Source organism: Phascolarctos cinereus, unplaced genomic scaffold (assembly GCF_003287225.1).
Source record: "Phascolarctos cinereus isolate Bilbo 61053 unplaced genomic scaffold, phaCin_HiC Scaffold_5;HRSCAF=322, whole genome shotgun sequence".
Classification (NCBI taxonomy): domain Eukaryota; kingdom Metazoa; phylum Chordata; class Mammalia; order Diprotodontia; family Phascolarctidae; genus Phascolarctos; species Phascolarctos cinereus.
In genome coordinates this window covers 402,143,680-402,167,981 of record NW_027555958.1, presented here as the reverse complement: position 1 = coordinate 402,167,981, position 24,302 = coordinate 402,143,680, and the positions used below count along the sequence as shown (strand labels likewise).

Below are 24,302 nucleotides of genomic sequence, written 5' to 3'. Positions count from 1 at the left end.
TGATTTTAAATTTGTTGTTTTTCTAGTTTTTTTCTTTTAGTTGTATGCCCAATTTATTAATCTTCTATTTATCTCTTTTGAGTTTGGCTGCATCCCACAATTTTAGTATGCTGACTCACTTTTATCATTCTCTTTAATGAAATTATTGATTGTTTCTATGATTTATTCTTTCACCCATTTATTCTTTAGGATTAAATTATTTAGTTTCCAAAAAAATTTTAACCTATGCTTCCAAGACCTTGTATTGAATGTAATTTTCATTGTGTTATGATCTGAAAAGGGTGCATTTGATATTTCTGCTTTTCTGTATTTGTTTATTACATGGTCAGTTTTTGTAAGGATGCCATGTATAACTATGAAAAAATATTTATTTTATTAATAATTTTTTCCTGTTCAATATTCTCCAAAGTCCCAGCATATCTAGCTTTTCTTAAATACTATTTATCTCTTTAACTTCTTGGTCTAAGAGGGGTAAATTTTGGTCTCCCGCTACTATAGTTTTATTTTCCCCTGTAATTAATTTAACTTTTCCTTTAAGAATTTGGATGGTATGCCATTGGGTGCATATAGATTTAGAATCAGTGTTAATTGTCTATGGTACCCATTTAGCAAAGTGTAATTTCCCTGTTTATCTCTTTTAATTAGGTCTATTTTTGCTTTTGCTTTGTCTAAGATTATGATTGCTAACCCTTTTTTTGGTTTTACTTCAGCTGAAATATAATAGATTCTGCTCCAGCCCCTTTTTGAATTCTTTGTGTTTTTCTGTTTCAAGTGTATCTCTGTAAACAATATATTATTGAGTTTTGGTTTCTAATCTATTCTGCTATCTGCTTTCTTAAAAAAATTTCATTCACAGTTATGATCGCTAACTCTATCCTATTCTCTTCTGTTTCTCTCTCTTTTTCTCTCCCTCCCTCCCTTTTTTCCTCCCTTCTCCCTTTCTTTTCCTTGATCTCTTCTGAAAAGTCTGTTTTGCTTCTGACCACTGACTCTTTTAATTTATCCTCTTTGTTATCACCACTTCACCCTTCTCTTAGTTCTTTTCCCTCTGACTTCCCATTGGGTAAAATGAATTTCTGTACTCAATTTTGTGTGTGTGTGTGTGTGTGTGTGTGTGTGTGTGTGTGTGTGTGTTTTGAACCAGTACAGATGAGTGCCTTTCTTGTATAAGATAATTCCTCCATCTTCCTCTGTTTTCCCCCCATCTCCTAGTACATCCTTCTTTCTCAGCATGCCATTTGTTTCTTCAGATCATCCCAACATAATAGACTCACATGCATGCCTTCTGTCTGACTCCTATTAATTGCCCTAATGATGATAAAGTTCTCAGGGGTTACATGTATCACTTTCACATTTCAGAATGTAAACAGTTTAACCTTATTGAGTTCCTTATGATTTCTCATTCATATTTACTTTTTCATGTGAGTCTTGTATTTGAATATCAGATTTTCTATTCAATTCTGGTCTTTTCATCAGGAATGCTTGGAAGTCCTCTTTCATTTAATATCTACTTTCTTCTATTTTTGGTCCATTCTTTTGACTTTGTTTTATTGTTTCTTGTGTCTCATGGTGTCATTAATTTGTAACTCAATTCTAATTTTTAAAGAATTATTTTCCTCAGTGAAGTTGTGTACCTCTTTCCCCAAGTTAATTTTCTTTTCATATTTTTAATTGTTCTCATTTCTTTTCCCAGTTTTCCTCTATTACTCTCATTTGCTTTAAAAAATTTTTTTTGCTTTTTTAAAAAATAATCTCTTTAACTCTTCTAGGAATTCTTGTGCTAGTGTCTAACCTACATTTTTCTTTTAGGTTTTGCTTGTAGATATTTTTAAGTCATGTCTTCTGAGTTTGTGTCTTGAGTTTCCCTGTTATCATAGTAGCTTTTTATGGTCGATTCTTTTTCTGTTTGCTTATTTTTCCAGCCCATTTCTTGACTTTGGACCTTTATATTAAAGGTGGACTCTATTAAAACCGGGGTGGTGTTGTGGGGCAGGCAGGATGGTGGTGACTATCCTGAGCTTCAGGCTTTTATACCCTGCTGTTATCATAGTTAGTTCTGGAGGTCTGTAAGTTTTCAGTGCTTTTAAGGTGGTGTGATCCAGGGAGAGGTCACTGCTATCCTGGTGTGCTTTTTGTCCTTATCCACATAGGTTTCTTGTTTCTTTACAACCATAAGCACATTTTACTGCCCTACAGCTGAAGGCTGGAATGGAAGATATGGAAAGGAGGAATACTAAAAAATTGCTGTTTCTGTTCTAAAGAAGAGTTTTGTGGAGGTGGTGATAATTTCATGTTGCCTAGATTTTCTAATCAGGCTTGCTATTTCCACTTAATAAAACATAATTGAAATTAGAGAAACTTTTCATAGTCTCTTAAATCCCAGAGTTTGACTAATTTATGCCCCCTGATATATGCATTGTGCATTCATGAGGCAAATAGTCTAATATATAAGGGTACATTTATTAGAGTCTTGCTGTCATGCCTTAGATTTATGTGGACTTGAGACTGGCTGTTAGTAGAGCACAAACTTTGGCAGGCCTTACTAACCTACAGAATCTTTGAGTACAGCAATAGATTGTTAGCCCCAAACCAGTCTTAATTAAATTTGTGAAGACTCATTTCCAGAAGATTGGACACTAGGTTGTGAAAGTTTTTAGTCCTATTAAGTCTTCAAACAGTCTACTAATGTGTGCAGAGATTTTAATCTGTGACATTGGGAAGCAGTATACACACGGGTGAAGTCATAATTGTCATGAACTTTTGAAATGTTTAACTATATACTTGCTTACATAAATAAGAATTCAGTTAATAGTAGATCAGTGTTTGAAGTATGTTCAATGTTTGAGTTTAATTTTATTCATTGTAGTCAAAGGAGTAAATACATTAGTCTGTATAGTTTGTTTTTTTAAAATAAAAAGAAGCATAATTGACAAGTACACTGTATATCTCAAAACAAAGTGTGTATGGGGGACAATATATTCATTTCAGTCTTTTGAAAACTCTTTTAGAAGTCTGGTGGAGGCAGAAGAAAAAAGTTTTTAAAACAAAGGAATCTTACAGTCAGAAACTAATATTTTCTGGGTGTGAAATATGCCTAACTATTAATGTTGTTCTTTGGTTAGAATTTAAAAATGAAAATGATATATCAGGATTTGATTGTTGTATTCTTTTTTAAAATTTAATTTATTTTTAGTTTTCAGCATTCACTTCTGTAAGATTTTGAGTTTTAAATATCCTCCCCCTCCCACTTTTCTCCCCCCCTCACCCCCGAGATGGTGTACAATTCGATATAGGCTCTACATATACATTCATGTTAAGCATATTTTTCCATTAGTCAGTATCTTAAGAACAATTAGAACTGTTGGGAGGCACTTTGAGAATGAAGCAATAAAACAAAACAACAAAGGAAAAGGAGAGCAAATAGTATGCTTCCATTTGCATTCAGACCCCATATTTCTTTCTCTGGTTGTGAATAGCAATTTCCATCATGAATCTTTTGGAGTTCTTGCATTGTTGTAAAGAGCCAAGTCTATCAAAGTCAGTCACCCCATAAGGTGGGCTGTTACTGTGTACAGTGTTCTCCTGGTTCTGCTCATTTCATTCTGCATTAGTTCATGTATATCTTTCCAGGTTCTTTTGAAGTCTGCCTACTCATCATTTCTGATAACACAATAATATTCTATTCCATTCATACATCACAACTTGTTCAGCCATTCCCCAATTGATGGGCATCCCCTCTATTTCCAATTCTTTGCCACCACAAAAAGAACTGCTATAAATATTTTTGTACATGTGGGTCCTTTTCCCATTTGTATGATCCCTTTGAAATACAGCCCTGGAAGTGCTATTGCTGGGTCAAATTGCTCTTCAGAATGGTTGGATCATTTCACAACTCCACCGAAATGTTAAATTGAAAAGTCTTTGCACAAATAAAGCCAGTGCATCCAAGATTAGGAGGGAAGGAGAAAACTGGGAAAGAATTTTTACAACCAGTGTCTCTGATAAAGGCCTCATTTCTAAGGCCTCATTTGACTAGAATTAAGTCAAATTTATAAGAATGCAAGTCATTCTCTAATTGATTAATGGTCAAAGGATATGAACAGGCAGTTCTCAGAGGAAGAAACTAAAGCTATCTATAGTCATATGAAAAAATGTTCTTAATCACCATTGATTAGAGAAATGCAAATCGTACACCTGTCAGAATGGCTAACGTGACAAAACAAGACAATAATAAATGTTGGAGAAGATGTGGGAAAATTGGAACACTAATACATAATTGTTGTATTCTTTAGGTGTCACCTAATTACTAATAATAACTAGGTGCATGGACATGATAGTGAAAAATGGCATAGCTACGTAGTTTTAGGAAAGGATGGTGATTAATTTTTCTGAGTTATTTAAACTCTTAACCACTAAAGTCATACTCTAACATCTTATAATAACATGGAGATTACCCTCTGTTATTAAATTTATCCCATCAGAGCACAACATGTGGCAGTTCCTACTAAGCTAGGGGTTTGCATATGAGCCTGATATAAGACTGTGTTATTGAATGACTGATGTAGGCAAGTTTGGAGAAGGTTATTACTGGGTTGGCTGTAGAACTATGGATTTTTTGGACACAGCAACCCTTAAAAATCATCTACTAAATTATAGATGGGTTGTAATCTTCTGTTGGAGGAATGAGCACTCATAATCATGGAATTACAGAGCTTTAATGCAGTTAATCTCTACTCTAAGCATTGGTTCCTATTAGACTTCTTTGGCTTTCTTTTGAAGTATTTTATTTTCAGAAACAGTTCTTAAAATTTCCAGTAATGTCTTCTAAAAAATCAGAGAATAAGATTCTGTTGTGATTTAAATATTATGTCCATTAATCTGACCTAATTTTAGTATCAGAATAAGCATATGACATGAAGTGTATATGAGTCATGGAAAAAGCGAGTATAAGGTAATTGCGTCTTCAATACGCCTATCAGTTAGTTGTCTCAAAGATATTGGTTTGCACTTGAGAAAATATTTTATTAACTGCATTTTTTACTTAATAATGCATATTCCATTAGATAATTTTCTGAGCTTTTAGAAAAGCTGCTAAAGGCATAAAACAAAAGTAGAAACAAGTAAGGAACAAGAATATAAAATATGTAAGCTGCATTTATTTGTAGTCAGGTGGAAATTGAGATGTAAGTTTTTGAGAAGAACATATAGACAGAAGCTAAAGGCAGATTTCTTTTTGCGGTTTACTGGAAAGAGACTCCCTAGCATCTGAACATATTCCAAATGTAGAAGATAATTCTGTCACTTTAAAAATAGTACTTCTGAACATTGTGAGCTCTCATTTCCTAGAGACTTTCATCTTATGATTTCTGTAATAATATTAATAGCTGACAAATGTTCTATATTGCTTTGTTTATAATTTACTTATATTATCTCATTTGGTCTTCACAGAAATCATATGAGTAGCTATCTCCCTTTTACAGATCAGGAAACTTTGGATTAGAGAGCTTTAGTTTTATTTTTTTCCCCTTTAAGGTTTTCACAATTCTCTATACTTTTGGAAGAATCCACCAAAAAAAAAAAAAAGAAAGAAAGAAAGAAAAATTTAAAAAGTGTTGGGGCTGGAGGGAGAAGAGTGATAATGTACAGGCTGGAAAGGGAAAGTAACCAAAATATATTTCTTTACTTCCTCAACTTGAGAAATAATCTGGTTCTCACCTAAACAGTGATCGGTTTTAGGGATGGCAACCTTTTTTAGTTCACTAATGAGTGTACCTAAAGGATAACCAGGGGATTATTACAAAAGCATATATATAAAAAAGGGAAGGAGATAAGCAAACAGGGAAAATAACTTTTTAACTTACGTGTAAAATGATGTCATGAAAGTTCATAGAAAAACCAAACTCTCTCACAGATGCTTCTAAAAGGTCACCCGGTAATGATCAAGAAATCCAGAGAAAAATGACAGTAAGTTTCGTCCATCCCAGGACTGAACAGAAAGACAGGTGGAAACCTGTTGGCACTGAGGAAGGGATTAGAAGCCAGAAGTAAGAATTCTGTTCCATGGGCACTTAAAGACTAAGGCACACTGTTCCTAGAGGAGCTGGGATAGGCAGGAGGCCTACAGTACTCAGACAGGGAGATTCTAGGGGAAATCAGAAACTGACAATACTCTTACTACAGATAGAGGCCAGAAGTTGTCAGCATTCTGACCTGAGATGTGTTAGAAAACCCTAAACACCAAGCACTTGGATCTCAATCCAGGAGGCTCTGAAACTTGTCTGTGCTCTTGGCTCAGACATAGCAAGGGAGATAGAAGCCAGCAGCAGAAGCCCAGTAAATCAAGATCAAGACCAAGTAAGATCTGACCACCATATCCAAGAATATGAAAAGAGCTAGAGCTTGACTCTGGCATGAAGTCCCAAATCAGGAACTAAGGCAGCAGATAGGAGAAAACAGAAGACAGTGAACACTGTGAAGAAGTATTATAGGTAAATAGATGTCCAAGGTAAACTCAGAAGAAAAGGGTAACTTGATAACTTATACAAGTAGAGAGTATGGGAGGGGGTGGAGAGAAGAGGGTTTGGTGAATAATGTGGAGAAGCTTATCCACAAGAACTTGTTCAATCGTTCAGTCATGTCCTACTCTTTGTGACCCTGTGGACCATAGTATGCCAGGTCCTTCTGTCCTTCACTATCTCTGAAAGTCATACTATCTGAGAGAAATGATTTTCTCTTATATTAATAACCAATTATTGATTAACATCATGATTTTTTCAGAAGCCTATGAATTGTTGAGTCTCTGAAGTGCATTGTTGATAGATGAGATTAGCAAATCCCTGGAGTAAATGCATTTTGATCCTGAGTGGGAAACCCCACACAAGTAATTCTTGTCCTTCTTTCTTAAAGAGGAACAGAGTGACATCACTGTTAGAGTTAAGTTACAGTGTGATCAGAGCAATATGAACTTGGAATGCTCTACCACAGGCTGGGCACAAATAGTCCATGTGAACACTTGGGGTGGATTCTCTAAATTTGCACATCTCGCTTTTCTTTTGAGCTACTTCAATTCAACCTTTTACGATGAGGACACGCCATGCTGGGCAGTCCTGTACCAGTGTCTCCCATGTCACACAATTGATTCCAGAGTTCTTAAGAGAGACCTGGAGAGTGTCCTTGTTTTGCTTTTTCTGACTACCATGTGAATGCTTGCCCTGTGTGATTTCTCCATAAAATAGTCTTTTTGGCAAGCACACATTTGGCATTCAAACAATGTGGCCAGCCCATCAGAGTTGTACTTTCTGCAGTAGAGTTTGAATGCTTGGCAGTTTAGTTAAAAAAAAAATCTCAGTGTCTCGTGTCTTATCTTACAAGATGATCTTCAGAATCTTCCTAAGACCATTCAAATAGAAGCAGTTCACTTTCCTGGCAAGGTGCTGGTATACTGTCCAGGTTTCACAGGCATACTACAGTGAGGTCAGCACAATGGCTCACTCCATCCAACTAGAGTACCTTACAAAGAATTTAGTCTAAGGTGAGTTCCAGCCTGTTGTATTCCTCTCAGCCAGGTCTGAACAGAGGTCCACCCCCTTTTGTCTAGATTACTCTAGGCCTGGGTATTCTGCATAAGAGATAAGTCTCTTAGTTTAAGACTGAGTGATCAGAGTCAAGTTTCCTAGCCCCTTATTAGAATAAGCCCATCTTTCATTATAATCTTCATTCATCTCATTAATTATTAACCAATCAGAGGTGATTGCCACCCTCAGGAACACCCACTCTGCCAAGGACATATAAGCATTAAGTAGGTTCCATGAGGGATCTTTGGTATTTGAGAGTGTTACTGACCTATTTTGTTAATTATTGCTAGCATGAGTAATAAAATGATAAATTACCCAGAAACAATGCATCTTGAACTTTTTATATGTCACATATCCATGAGGTTTTCTTGGCAAAGATACTGATTACCTTTTGTCACCTCTACACTATGATCTGTCTGTCTTGGGTAACTCTGCATTGTTTCATTGAGCTTTGTAAGCCCCTCTGCCATGACAAGGCAGTGATCCAAGAAGAGGCCACAAGATCTATATGAGTATGAACTTATAAGTGAAATGAGAGCTCTGGAGAAAAGACTAAATAGGTTAGAATATAAAGTGGAAAACCATACCTGAGTAATCATCAGTGTTTAAGGTCTGGGGTTTGAGAGGAATAGAAAAGAAATAATAATGTGAAAATAAGAGTTTCTTACTTATAAATAACTAGTGGTAATGATGTTTCTTCTTTTTTATCACCTTCATTATAAAGAGGGGTATGAGGAGCAAAAAGAAAAAAGAAAAAGTATGATGGGATATTTTAGAGGATGATACATAGTTAACAGGCATAATCCTGGAAGTGAAAGGGATAAACTCACCTCTAAAATGGAAGAGGTTAGCAGACTGGATTAGAAAGCAGAATATGACAATGTGTTTTAAAAAAAAAGACCTTGAAACATAAAAATTAACAGAGTTAAAATGGTTAATTTATTATGCTTCAGATGAATTACAAAAAAACAGAAGTAACAACTGTATCAGGCAACAGTAAAGACAACAGTACAAATAAGCATTGCTAAAAGAGATAACTAGGAAAACCATATTATGCTTAAAGGCACCATGGATAATGACATAATATCAATGTTTAGTGTATAAGCAACAAACATTATAGCATCAAAGTGCTTAAAAGAAAAATAATCATTTTACGTTTAAAGAAAAGGACAGCAAAACTATGATTATGATACCTTGGGGACCTTAAATCCAAACTTTCATTCTGGCAAAAGGTGTGTTGATCAGTTGCTCTTTGGTTCCATTCACCATTATTATGACTTCCCTGACCAAAAATACCCCTCCTTAGCTACCATTAATGTCTTTGTATTGTCATTCCCCCATTAGGTTATTTTTCCCAGGGTTAATGGTGGAAAGTTAGGGTAGGGATATATGAATAGCTTGGTGTCAAGATGGCCCGAAAAGAGCTGTGTGAACATATAGTTTGGGCTAAAAATAGTGACCAAGGAACCCCCAGTATATATCGCTAGAGTGCCAGACTTCTGGTGGAATCTGGAATGCAGGAATATGGCATGAACGTGGGTGAGCAATGAAATGAAAATGAAAAAAATGAGAATTCACAACAAATGAAGGAATTTATTTTTGCCCAATTTCATGCCAACAGAAATTAGATCAAATGGATGATTTAGAAAAATGTAAAATACCCAGATTAACAGAATAAGACAAAAAATTTTAGCATTCTAGCAAGAGAAATTAAACAAGGTATAAATGAATATCCCCCACCAAAATCCCCACGACCGTGTATCAAAGTGAATCCTATAAAATGTTCAAAAAGCAGTTAATTCTAGTATTTACATGAACTGTTTGCAAAAATAGGAAGAAATCATGCCACACTCCTTAATTACAAAAATGATGCAAAAAATGGTCTTAATGCCTAAACCAGAGAGAGAAAAAACAGAAAGGAAACCATGGATCAGTATTTCTAATGAATATCTAATAAAGGTAAAAGGGTGGAGTAGAATATATTATGCATTAGCTGAAGTAAAAAAAGCAGGGGTAGCAATCCTAATCTCAGACAAAGAAAAAGCAAAAATAGATCTTATCAAAAGACATAAGAAGGAAACTACATCCTGCTAAAAGGCACCATAGACAATGAAGTAATATCACTACTAAACATGTATGCACCAAATGGTATAGCATCCAGATTCTTAGAGGAGAGGTTCAGGGAGTTACAGGAAGAAATAGACAGCAAGACTATACTAGTGGGGGACCTTTACCTCCCCCTCTCTGGGTTTTATGTGCCAGCCTGAGGAGCTTATATTTTATCCTGTTGGCTTTATGGAGCCATTGGACCTTTTGAGAGACAATGGTCAGAACTTTGTCTTAGCAGTTATGATGAAACCCTTCACAACAAGGGCTCCAGACCACCTTTTTGAGCACATTACACATTACTGCCCTTCAGGCAGTCTAGGTTCTGGCCAAATTGGTCTACTTGGTATTCCTTTAAATTCCAGTTTGAGTGTTCTACAAGGGCTAATTGTACCCCACACCTTTTTATGCCTGCTTCTTAGACTCCACAGCGTCCTTCAGAGTTCAGTTCAGGTTCCATCTCCCACATGAGGCCTTTCCTAATGCCCCTTTAGCTCCATTCCTCATTTATAAACTGGGGATCATAATATTTTCACTTATAAGGTAGGTACCTTCAAGCAGTAAAGAAATGTGAGTGATTATCATGTATGCCCTGGATTACAAAGGCAGCTCCTCATCACACGTTTCTTGTGGCAGAAGGTGCCCTCATTATTAATCAATAAAGTCATTGAACCACTCTTTGTTGTTCTAGGTAAACAAAGGGCATTTTTAAACATACCTCCCAGTAGCTAGCACAATGTCTGGTACACAGTCGGTGCTTAATAAATGCTTACAGGCTTGGTCCTTATAATAATTCTTTGAGGTTAAAGTAGTTAAGACAAATATTATTATTAAGAAGTAGTTTAAGATTATATCTCCTTAACAGATGTAGACTCTGAGAATCAGTGAGATTGGGACTTGCTGAAGGTGATAGAGGTAATAAAAGCTTGTGGTAGGACTGGAACCCAAATCTTAGTAGCATAGAATTTAGTAATGGAGGTTATTTATCTTTTCCAAGGCACTTATTTTATATAGATGTGAAAACTGAGGCCTACAGAAGCTAAGTGACCTGACCAAGGTAGTAACTGTTAAGCATCTAGATTTGAATGTAGGTACTCCAATTTAAAACCTACAGTTCTTTCTATTGCCTCTAGAAAGGAAATGGGAGAAGAATCAGGACAAATAGAAAGAAAAAGGAAAAGATAAGTATCACAGGATGTCAAACAGGTTGTAGTTAGTAGTGCTGGTATCTGAACACTGGGAAGGTACTCAACTAGGTAAATAAGCCACAAGCAGAACAAAATGATGGTTGTGGTCAAAACAGAGGGCTCATGGTGGAAGGTAGGAAATAACCAGACATACAAAGGAAATGTTTACAGCTTACCTTGCTCATGGTTCTCTTTCTTGGGGCCATCTTTTATGTGGACTTCTTCTATTCTAGTAATGTCATCCTTCTCGCTTTTAGTTGGAGGCTACTAAAGGGTGCAGTAAATAGAGCCCTGGACCTGAAGGCAGGAATACTTGAGTTCAAATCCAGCCTCAGACACTGAGTAGCAGTGTGACCTGAGCAAGTCATTTAACCTCTGTCTGCTTCAGTTTTCTCAATGTAAAATGGGGTTAATAATAGTACCTATGTTACAGGGCTGTTGTGAGAATCAAATGAGATATTTAGCACTTAACACTTAGCACAGTGCATGGCAGCTTAATAAATGCTTTTTCTTTCCTCCCTTGTCTCGGCTTAATAGCTTGGCAGGATAGTAGAGTGCGCCCTCAGTTTGGCACTTAAGCCATCAAGTGCTCCTTCCTGGTCTAGTTATACTTACTATCTAAATTTGAAGCCAGGCAGAAGCCAGGCAATGAGAAGTGCAGTTAAACAACAGATACACATATTTAAGACAATGTTGAGGAAGTTTCTGTGGAGGCAGACCCCTAGTTTGAGAAATGTGGTTTTAGCTTAGTTTAATATTAACATAGAATATGTTTAGTAATTAATCAAAGGGCTGCTATTCACCTATCAGTTTAAACTGTATTACATTAACACTAGCAACATGAATATGTGTTTCCTCGCCTAGCCCTTTTAAATGGTCTAATAATTCACATTGGTTGATCTTCTGTAGGTTCACTTTAGAATATTCTGTTAAGCAGAAATGATAATTAATTATACTTTACAGTCAAAACCCTTATCCATGCTTTTCAGAAAACAGATTTTTTTTTCCACAAAGAAACTTTTTTTTCCTCAAAGAAGGTTGAACTATAAATTTTGGATTGGGAAAAGGGACTTTTAACTTTGCCCTTTCAGGTCAGTGACCAGTGCCAAGGGTGTTTTCAAAATTAAAAAAAAAAATTTTTATCAAATGCCAGAGCATTGACAGTCGCCAGGAAGATCTTGTTTCAGCTAGTAAAATTAATTTTTGGTGGCCAAAGTCAAGTTTATCTTACTATGAAGCCTTGGAAAATTGTTTACTCCAAAAATTTCATTTGCATGGAAACAGATTACATTTCCAGTAGGATTTTTTTTATTTGGAATTTTTTTTTCATGCCAGCTATCTTTTGTTAAGTGTATATAAATAAGTATTTTTCTTTGTTTTTCTTTTGTGTGTGAATATGCATTTGGACTTTTTTTCTCCCTTCTGAATTTCTATCATCGTTGTCAGCATGTTATACTAGCCTTGAAGATGGCTATTTCAAATTAGATTTGCAGTGTCTTTAATAATGTATGTGATGAGAGTTCTCAGTTATTATCACTGTACGTTGAATCCTTTCAGTTCAGTAGCAATTTATAAGGGAACAACATACTGTTTCAGTATTTGGTATTGTCTGTCTTGTGGTTTTGTGTTCAATTAAGTAAGCAAAAATTCATGCTTCTACTAATAATTTTTACCGTTTATCAGTAGGTAAATTGAAAGGAGTTAAAGTACATTATTTTCTTTGAAGATTACCCAGATCCTGCCTGGGTTTATATATCATTAGATATTACTAGAAGTACAACAATCTGAGTATTATTGTTTGTTGGCATTGACTCATTAGGAGGAGTGAACTTCAGGATAAAGTATGGACGGCAAATTTAGAAAGAATATGTTTTTTAAGTGATGAAAGATATCCCATGTTTATTTTACAAATAATTTAGAACTGTTTCTCAGAAATGGAAGTACATGTCTATTTGAACATGCAAAGAACTGTGTTTCTTTTTGAATCTTCTCTTAACCTTACTTGCTCTTGTGGGTCAGTAGGTATTTATGTATCTGTACAGTGCATGGTATACTAGGAATTACCATTGCTATTCAGAAGACAGAAAGGAAAGGAGAAAAAGAGCAGGCACTTGACCAGTCTACTTGAGGAAAGAGGAAAAAACCTCACTGGAGGTAATGTAAAATAAAGGGCATGTAAAAAAATGCCCTTTGTTTATCTAGAACAACAAAGGGTGGTTCAGTGACTTTATTGATTAATAATGAGGGCACCTTCTGCCACAAGAAACGTGTGATGAGGAGCTGCCTTTGTAATCCAGGGCATACATGATAATCACTCACATTTCTTTACTGCTTGAAGGTACCTACCTTATAAGTGAAAGTATTATGATCCCTAATTTATAAATGAGGAATGGAGCTAAAGGGGCATTAGGAAAGGCCTCATGTGGGAGATGGAACCTGAACTGAACTTTGAAGGACGCTGAGGAGTCTAGGGGATAAAGAGGTGTGGGGTACAATTAGCCCTTGTAGAACACTCAAACTGGAATTTAAAGAAATGCCAAGTAGACCAATTTGGCCAGAACCTAGACTGCCTGAAGGGCAGTTATGTGTAATGTGTTCAAAAAGGTGGTCTGGAGCCCTTGTTGTGAAGGGTTTTATCTGCCAGCCTGAGGAACTTATATTTTATTCTACTGGCGTTATGGAGTCACTGGACCTTTTGAGAGACAATGGTCAGAACGTTGTCTTAGGAGTTACCATTCTAAAAGCTCTGTTGAGGATAGAGTGAAGAGAGACACTTAAGGCAAGGAGACCAGGTAGGAAGTTAATGAGGGCCTAAACTTGTATTCTCTATTAAAGGTATGGAAATTTTGAAAGTATAACCTCATAGATTTTCATAGGATTTTAGAACTGGAAGAGACCTTTGAGAAAGGTCATGTGGTCTAATCCCCTCATTCTGTAGTTGAGGAACTAGAGGTACATTTTGAGGAACTGGAGGTACATTAAGATAAGTGATTTTCCCAAGGTTATACAGCAGGTTATTATCAGAGCCAAGTTCTCTGGTGACAAACTCAGAACTCTTTTCACTACACCATAATGTCATAGTTAATGTTGATTTTATTGGAAATATCAAGACACTCAGATCAGTTGACTTCATTTATAGATATTGGTAATGATCAGAATTAAAAACTACCACCCTATTTTTGTTTCTCAGAAATCGTTCCAAAATCCTACTCTATGTTCCCAAGATGGTAAATTTTCTTGAGTATTTGGACTTTTTCTTATCAACTAGTCCCTCTCCCCTCCACATTTCTATATAGTAGCACATAGAAAACACTTTATTAAAAAGTACTTTATTGAGTTGAATTTATTTGCCTTTATCTCAAATACAAAAACTAGAGTTACATATTTACAAGTAAAAACTGGCTAATCCTGAAGAGGCGGTAGAGTTTTTATTTTTTTTTAAATGATGTTTGTTCTCTTATTTGCTGTTGCTTAAAATATTGCCAGTGCAGAATCTTTTTTAGAAGGAGTTTTATTCTAAGAATCTTTTGTTTGAAGACTAGTGGAAGAGGAGTAATGAGAAAGCTTATATACAAGACTGACCCCTAAAGAATTTTTGTGTGGGATATTTTTAAGGCATATAAGTCTGTAGAGTTTTTTCCTCCTGTTTTTAATTTTTTCATATAATTTTTAAAACCTGTATCTGCAGTGAAGAAGCTAATTTTTTTTTTTTGGCTAGGCTAAATTTTTCATTTATAACATTCAAGAAGAGCTGGGACTGCATGATTAGTAAACTTGACCCAAAGTTGAGTACAGTGATACCAAGACTAAGTCAAGTCAGTTGTGTCTGATTTGTCTCAAAATGCTTCATAAAATAATTTATATTTGTTTCTGAATAATTTTTTGGGAGGAGCAATGTGATAATAATAGTAATAGCATTTTCTGGTACCTACTATGGTCTAGGGCCTAGGCACTGTGCTAATAAATGCTTTACAAATATTATTTCATTTTATTCTCAGAACAGCCCAACACTTATTATTGTCCCAATTTTACTGTTGAAGAAACTGAGGCAAATAGAAATTAAATTACTTGCCCGAGATCATACAGCTAATAAGTGTCTGAGGATGGATTAAAATTCAGGTCTTCCATGATTCTAGGCCTATCTACCACACCACCTACCTCCCCAGCAATGTTTTCATGATTATCAGTTAACAGATCTTTGAAGAAAGACCCCATTAAGATGCTGTCACATGTTTATGTTAACTTTGAAAGTATACTCCCCAAATCTGCCTCTTTTAACCCCCTGATTCTTCATCAGTTCTTTTTCTGGAAGTGGGTAGCATTTTTCATCATAAATACTTCAGAATTGTTTTTGATCATTGAATTGCTAAGAATAGCCAAGTCATTCACAGTTGATCATTGTATAATATTTCTATTACCATGTATGGTGTTCTCCTGATTCTGCTCACTTCACTTTGTGTAAGTTCATGTAAGTCTTTCCAGGTTTTTCTGAAACCATCCAGCTTGTCATTTCTTACAGCATAGTTCCATTACAATTGTATACCACAATCTGTTCAGCCATTACTCAATTGATGGGCATCCCCTCATTTTCCAGTTCTTTGACACTACAAAAAAGAGCTGCTATAAATATTTTTGTACATATATGTCCTTTTCCTTTTTTAATTAAAAAAAAAATCTCTTTGGGATATAGACCTAGCAGTGGTATTGCTGGGTCCAGGGGTATGCAGAGTTTTATAGCCCTTTGGGCATAGTTCCAAATTGCTCTCCAGATGATTGGATCAGTTTACAACTCCACAAAGAGTGCATTAGTGTCTCAAGTTTTCCATATCCTCTCTAACATTTGTCATTTTCTGTCATAATTAGCCAATCTAATAGATGTAAGATGTTACCTTAGAGTTGTTTTAATTTATATTTCTTCAGTCAATAGTGATTGAGAGCATTTTTTCATATGACTATAGATAATTTTGACTTCTTCTGAAAACTGCTTGTTTATATTCTTTGACCATTTATCAATTGGGGAATCACTTATGTTCTTATAAATTTAACTCAGTTCTCCATATATTTGAGGAATGAGGTCTTTTATCAGAGCAACTTAATGCAAAATGTCCCCCACCCCCAGTTTCATGCTTTCCTTCTAATCTTGGCTGCACTGGTTTTGTTTGTGCAAAAAAAAAATTAATTGAATGGATTGAAATTTATTCATTTTATACCCTGTAATACTCTCTTGTCTGTTGTTTGGTCATAAATTCTTCTCTTATCCATAAATCTGACAGGTAAAATATTCTTTGCTCCCCTAATTTGCTTATGATATCACCCTTTATGTCTAAATCATGTACCCATTTTGATCTTATCTTGGTATACTATGTGAGATGTTGATCTATGCCTACTACTTGCCAAATTGCTTTCAGTTTTCCCAGCAGTTTTTTGTCGAATAGTAAGTTCTTGTCCCAGAAGCTTGAATCTTTGGGTTTGTCAAACACTGGATTAATGTGGTCATATACTCCTGTGTAATATGTACCTAATCTATTAAACTGATCCACTGCTATTTCTTTTTTTTTTATTGATTTATTTTGATTTGTCAACAATCACTTCCATAAGCTTTTGAGTTTTAAGTTTTTCTTCCCCTCCCTTCCCACCTTCCTCCCCAAGACGGCATGCAGTCTGATATAGGCTATACATATACATTCCTATTAAACATATTTTCACATTAGTTGTGTTGTAAGGAAGAATTAGAACCAATAGGAGGAACCACAAGAAAGGGAAAACAAAACAGAAGAAAAAAAAATAGCAAATAGTATGCTTTGATCTGCATTCAAACTCTATACTTCTTTCTTTGGATGTGGATAGCATTTTCCATCATGAGACCTTTGGAGATGCCTTACATCCTTGTATTTCTGAAAAGGGCTAAGTCTATCTACGTTAGTCATCAAACAACGAGGCTGTTACTGTGTACAATGTTCTCCTGTTTGGCTCACTTCACTTAGCATCAGTCCATGCAAGTCTTTCCAGGTTTTTCTGAAGTCTACCTGCTCATCATTTCTTATAGCACAATAGCATTCCGTTACATTCATATACTGCAGCTTGTTCAGCCATTCCCCAATTGATGGGCATCCTTTCCATTTCTAATTCTTTGCCACCACAAAAAGAGGTACTATAAATATTTTTGTACATGTGGGTCCTTTTCCCATTTGTATGATCTCTTTGGGATATAGCCCTGGAAGTGCTATTGCTGGGTCAAAGGGTATGCACATTTTTATAGCCTTTGGGCATAGTTCCAAATTGCTCTCCAAAATGTTTGGATCATTTCACAACTCTACCAACAACGCATTAGTGTTCGAATTTTCCCACATCTTCTCCAGCATTTATCATTTTCTTGTTTTGTCACGTTGGCCAATCTGATAGGTGTGATGTGGTACCTCAGAGTTATTTGGATTTGCATTTCTCTAGTCAATAGTGATTTTTTTTTTGGCAGTTGGGGTTAAGTGACTTGCCCAGGGTCACACAGCTAGTAAGTATCAGGTGTTTGGTCTGAGGCCGGATTTGAACTCAGGTCCTCCTGACTTCAGGGCCGGTACTCTATCCACTGTGCCACCTAGCTGCCCCTAAGTCAATAGTGATTTAGAGCATTTTTTCATATAACTATAGATGGCTTTAATTTCTTCATCTGAGAATTGCCTGTTCGTATCCTTTGATCATTTATCAATTGGGGAATGACTTGTATTCTTATAAATTTGACTTAATTCTCTATATATATTGGTTGTAAAAATTCTTTCCCAATTTTCTACCTTCCTTCTAATCTTAGTTGCATTGGCTTTATTTGTCCAGAAACTTTTCAATTTAATATAATCAAAGTTATCTATTTTGCTTTTCCTAATGAGGTCACTGAAATCTTGATCAAAGAGATATCAATTTCCATATCACCTGTCTTGACTATAGGGAGAATCAACATTTTCCCAGACCTGTCCAAGGAAACACAATGAGCAGGAATACAGCCCTTAGCCCAAACTTAGAATTTCTTTTACTGTCTAATTAGATCTTGGCCTGAGTCAGTCTTTAAGGGAGTGTTCCTACATTGGTTGGTTTCTGGATGAGCAAGTAGAAAAGGAGGGAAACCTTGGTCCTAATACAACAATTAGTTATGCAATACAAGAGAGAAATATTAATTTCTCACATATCCAAAATTGAAATGAACTACATTAGTCAGTAACCTCCCCATTGCTGAATATGTCCACTTAGAAAACAAAAGATTATACATTTATTGAATGAATGATTAAAGAATTACTACCTTTGTGACTGATCCTTCTTTTCTGATAGAGAAGGAAATGTTCTTCATGACAAAAGAATTAAACATTACTATCAGATTATAAAAAGTTGACTCTTTGGCCGCCAATAGACATCACATATCCAGGATTACTCTTGCTTTGTTGTTGATTTTGTTCAAGTAATGTATTTCCCCATGAATTAATATAATTTTCCACTCTTTTCATAGTTAAATTCGTGTTGAGCCTTTCATTAGAGGACTTTGTTGTTAAGTAAAGGAGAATCCCTGTATTCATTTGAATTTGGCTATGTAATCTTTTATTGTTAACTAGCTTTTTTTCTTTGGCATGTGGCGTAGTGGATAGAGGGCCAGCTTTGGAGCCAGCAATACTTGAGTTCAGATCCTGTTTTAACAGACTAGCTTTATGATCATGAACAAGTCGCTTGCCTGCTATGTTTTAGACAGTCCTCTAAGACTCTAAGTTGCAGAATTGATAGATGGACTTTTCTTATCTGGTAGTTTTCTCTGTCATTGAAATCACAGTGTCTTTCTTAATAGTAAAGGAATATAATTTTGAGTGTGTTTTGGGGAAAATTTTTTATATGAAATCATTAAACTTTATCCAAATTTTGAAACATGGAATATGATATATTATAGTTCATTTATCCTTTGATAAATATTGTAGCTTTGATAAATATTGTAGCATTGTAACTCATTTCATGTGGAAAAATGCCTATGTTGTAAAGTTGGTTTGATTTTTGGATTTCATATGGTAAAACAGAATCCTTAACTAACAGTAACATTTTAATAGAATCTGATGGTAAGCCCTTTTGGTAATTTTTAATGTTTTCCCCCTAACTCTTCTTTCCTCTTCATGGGCATTACTATGCTCCTAGTCATCTAGGCTCACAACTACTGTTGTTATCTTCGACTTTTTACTCTTACCCCGTATATCCAGTATGTTGCCGAGTCTTGTCATTTCTGTTTTGACATCTCTTACATATGTCTTCTTTCCATTCATATGGCCACAATCTTAGCTCAGGCTTTCATCACCTTTTGCCTGGACTACTGCAGTAACTTTCTGCTTTTCTTCTTGTATCAGATGTCTTCCCACTTTATTCTGTTTTCCACACAGCTCCAAGATGATTTTTCTATAACCAGGTCTGACAGATCAGCTTCTTGCTGAGTGCGCTCCAGTGGCTTCCTCTTAAGTTCAGAATTAAATGTATTTTCCTCTGTTTGGCAATTAAAGTTCTTCACCTGACCTTTGTAGCCTTCTTAGACCCTAATCTCTTGCATGCATCCTATGATCTAGCTCCACTGGCCCCCTTGCAGTTCCTACAATAAGACATTCCTTTATCTCCATGATTTTGCATTGTTTGTTCCCCATGTCTAGAATGCACCCTGCACCCTCACCTCTGTTTCTTAATTTCCCTGGCTTCCTTGAAGACTCAGCTCCACTCTGACCTTCTTCAGGAAGCTTTTACTGCTTCCTCCAACTGCTAATGCATTCCCATTTCAGATGATCTTCATCTACTTTGTGTATGTATGTATGCATATGTATATACATATACACATACATACATACATACATGCATACCTATATAGTATGTACCTAGTTATACATGCTGTCTCCGTTGCTAGAAAGTGTATTTCTTGAGGGCAAGGACTTTTTTTTTGCCCTACTGACTGAATGATTTAATTGATAGAGTCAAGAAAGTTCATAATTATACAACAGTATTTTTGTGTGGCCTAAATGACATTATGTGTATAAAGTGCTTAATAAAATGTAAAGTGGTAAATGAATATAAGTTAATATTGCTTTCGTGAAAATATTATTAAGAACACCAAACAACTAACTGTACTGTTTGCAGCCATGTTTGTCAGAACCTGTACACCATCCTTTAGAGAAAGTACTAATTTTGTTTTTCCCCATTTCAGAATTTTGGCCCCACACAGTTGTTATCAAGATATTGAAACTCTTTATAACTTCCTAGTGACTAATGAGGTATGAGAGATTCTTTATATTTTTATCTCTTTTTCAAAACAAATGGCTTTAATGTGATATAAAAGCAAAAAAATATTGTTTAGGTTATGGATATAAGTTCTAGAAAGAAGAAAACTGATGGATTTGAAAGTGTTTTCCTAGGAATTAAAAGACTTTTTAATTAAAAGACTTGTTTTGGGAGTTTTGCAAACTGTATGACCTTGGGTAGACTGCTTATCTATGCCTCAGTTTCCTTATCTGTAAAATGAGAAGATTGGATTAGATTATTTCTGAGATACTTTCCAGCTCTGAAATGGTTTTTAAAATGCAATAAAAGCAAATAAATTCATTCTAATATTAATTTAAAACTTATTACTTTGAGTGTAGGATGCTTGAGTACCTTTTATTTAATCATCAGTCACATAATTCCCACCTTCACTGCTTTCTTATTAGGATATACATTGGAGCCTTCCATATAATACAATTAATTTTCTTTAATAGAATTTTTTGGTTATATGTTGATTTATTTTAAAGGTTTGAGTTACTAGAAATTCCAGAAGGACAATAATAATATTTTATGGTCTCACCTTTAAGAGCAGCATAGATCCTGAGAGTAACATTACAATGAAAATCCAGAATGTTCTTTGAGTTTCACCCCCAGGGTGTTTCTTAAGTCTATTTATGTGCTTTCTTTTTCATTTTTTGTTCTAGGTATGCTTTATATTGTTTTTTATTTCTCTTTGCTTATAGGTAGCTTAGGTTGCCTTTGTATTCTAACATTCCAAATTCACAATCATGATTCATTTTTTGAAAAGAATTCTGCACAAGAGTGGGAATAAAATGTTACATGTTTGCGTAATTTATAGTAAGTTTTAATTCCTTCATTGTTTGAGAGCATTTAGGTAGAGTTAGAGCTAGGATTCAAACCAAGGTCTCTAAATTTAAAATATGTTTTTCCATTGTGTTACAGTGTTGCAATAAATACTTGGCATGATTCTCAACTCCTCACTCTCACTCACTTGACAAATCTTGTAATTTCTCCCTTTATGTTATCACTCATGTACATTCCTTTCTCTCCACTTACATTGCTGCTACTATCCTAATTTGAGTGCTTAACACCTCTATCCTTAACTATCGTAATAACCGTCTAATTGATCTCCCTGTCTCAAATCCTTCCCAGTTTCATTCTGTCCTTACTTACCTGCCAACATGAGTTTTCTGAAGTGTAAATCTCCAAACTCAGTGAGCTCTAGAGGCATACTGTTACTTGTAGGATCATATATAAAGTTTTCTATTTGGCATTTAAAGCTCTTCATAATCTGGCCTTTTCCTACATTTATAGTCTTCCTACATTTTACTATCCTGTATGCCAGCTACTCTGGCCTTCTTGTTATTCTTTGAACACACACTCTGTCTCCTGTTTCTATGCTACTGTCCCCTGTGCCTAAAATAATTGGCCTCCTCACCTCCACCTCTTAATATCCTTTCCTTTCTTCAAAACTTAGGTCAAATCTGACCTTCTATAGGAAGCCTTTCCTTGTACTCTTAGCAGTTCCCTCCTTCCCTCTCTCCCTCCCTCCGTCCTTTCCTTCCTTCCTCCTTCTCTTCCTTTCTTCTTCCTCCTACTCCCATTACCTTCTATCTGTTCTGTGTCTAATTTGTATATACTTATTTACATATTTACATGTTATCTCCTCCATTAGAAGGTGAGCTTCTTGAGGACAGGGACTATTTTAGTCTTTGCATTCCTAGTACTTAATTCAGTGCCTGACACATAGAGAAAACTTAAATTCTTGTTGAGCAGCTGACAAATTAAGTCAAAATCATATGTGCTACTCTATAACAATATCTAATACTTGATATTCATAATATTTTCATATTCCACAAGCCAGACATGAAAATAAATCCTGTTACTTAATATCATAGAGTTTCAATGTTGCAATAGACCTTAGAGGTCATCTCATCTAACCCTCCCAAAATTTAATTACAGCACCTCCAAATTTGTAGTCACACTGAATATATTTCCTAACAATTTCATTTTGTAACAGAAATGAAATTTCTAGTGTGTTTGAAAATATGTCAAATGAATATTTTAATCTAGCTATATCCTTTGTGACATCTGAGCCAGTAAATTAGGGCCACTGACTGCAGTTAGAATAAGGGCTCCCTGAGTTCAAGTTTAAAAATAAGGAAACTTGATCACTTTCTCCTATTCACCTTAATTCCTTTATTTATTGGCAAATGTCTCTCCAAATGAATGATCATCTGGTAACCTAGTGTCTTCACTAGAAAGAGTAAAAAAACCCTACATATAAGACCTGTGTGTGCAAAAGAGATTTACAAAAGTATATCCTTTACATCCAGTTAGAGATTGGAGTGTGATGTTGTAGGCCACTAATCTGTTTTGGTTTGAACGGTGTGGCAGTGCTAAAGTTGGCTTCTTTGCTTTCCCCATAAGTACAGGAAAGGTCCCATCTCTGATGTATGTTAGAAATGCTCTCTCATTTTTAGAAGTTCAAGGGTAGTGATTTGTGGGAGTCTGGGTGCTGTCAGCTACCTTTATTTCCAGAGCTATGTTTTGGAATCGTTGAGCTCACTAATTGTTTGTGGAGAATGAGAGTGAGACTGGAATGTTTCCTAATTTGTTCATGATTAGCTAATATGAGGGATGTGGAGGGTTTTCTCTATGATGCTAGATGTGTTATGAGTACTAAATGTTATAGTTTAGTCATTTTTATTGAATATCCAGATATTTTAAATCCTCCCACCTCAGTGTATTGGGCAGTTCTAATTGGATTCTCACTAGTCATTTGATTTAGTGTGCAATTTTAATAATTACGCTTTTGCTCTTTTTGTTAGGTCAATAGCTGTATCAACTTTACTGCCCAGGAACTTTACGAATGTGTGTCACAGGCTGAATATCGGTAAGTCGTCTATGGTATAAATCTGTAATCAGAGTAAGCCTGTTGGGAGTAAAAGTTACTTGGAGCTTACCTTGAGCTGCTTTGATTTTAGACTCTTCTCATCTTATATTTAATAAGTCATTCCTTCTCTATGCTCTAAATCTTGAAGTTAATGGGTCTGTTTTGTGATGAATAATTGACCTTGACAGAAAATGCTGAATAATAAAGCAGATTAAGCAGTTGTCAGATCAGTATTATGTAGTTTTTGTTTTCATTTTATAGTTGGTTCTAGTGTTTCTCCATTCTAATTATTTGTACCTAAATTTTCATATAGGCTTGGAAGCCACTAAGGAAGTCACTGTTTTCCTTGAAATGGTGCTTCTTCTGTACAATATTCTGGCTCTGTTTACTCACCTTTTCTAAACTCACTGAGGCAATTTCTAAGATACCAATTCTTCACTCGAAAAATTGAAAATACTTTATTTAAACGTTTTTCCTTCACTCTTAAGACAAACTGAATAGTGTTTTTACAAAAGAACGTTAAGGCCTTTTGTTCCTTATGTTATTAGTTTGGATCTGTTAAATGCCTAGATTCTGCAGTAATAGAAATGATAATAATCACTTGTGTGTATATAGCAGTTTCTACCTTAATGGCACACTTTGCATGCGGCACCCACATGGATATTGGTTGGCACACAAAATATTAATCTTACGGATGAGGAAAGTGAGCTCTAGAGAGGTTAAGCGACTTGACTAGGAGTTGTACCTCTGGAGCTTAATCTGGGGAGTTCTGGTTACAAGTCCAGCACTCTTTGCAAAGAGAAATCTAAGAACATAATCTATATTATATCAGTTTTAACTTATTAAAGGGTGAGTTTAGGGAGAGGTGTTATGAAAAGAGGAATATTCTTAAGGCCTATTAATTATTGAAAGGCAGTTTCAGGTAGTGAATAGAGTTGACCTTGGAGCCAGGACGATCTGGGTTCAAGTCTTAATTCTTATACATACCTGTTATGTGACCCTGAGCAAGTCATTTAAATCTCTCAGTTCCCTTGGCAATTCTCTTATACTATAAGTGACATATAAGGTGCTGGCCTGCATTGGTAGAGGGAATTTCCTCACCTGGGAGTTTAGTCCCTATCCCCCATTTTTTATTATTTAAAGTATTATATTCTGCTTTCTTTCCTGGGGAGAAAAAAGGAAGAAAAAAAGAATAAACATAATTGACATTTTCCTTTTTTCTTAGGAAATAAATTTTATTCTATGGCATTTTGGTAATATGGT

The 24,302-nt window shown here is 35.4% G+C and overlaps 1 protein-coding gene across 1 annotated transcript in view; it reads left to right on the top strand.

The window, feature by feature from the left end:
• The window catches only part of SWT1 (SWT1 RNA endoribonuclease homolog), a 136,293-nt gene that overhangs the window by 88,932 nt on the left and 23,059 nt on the right, over positions 1–24,302 (top strand). The window contains 2 exon segments of the mRNA XM_020984402.2: positions 20,070–20,136; positions 22,975–23,039. Coding sequence (XP_020840061.1) covers positions 20,070–20,136; positions 22,975–23,039 — 132 coding nt within the window.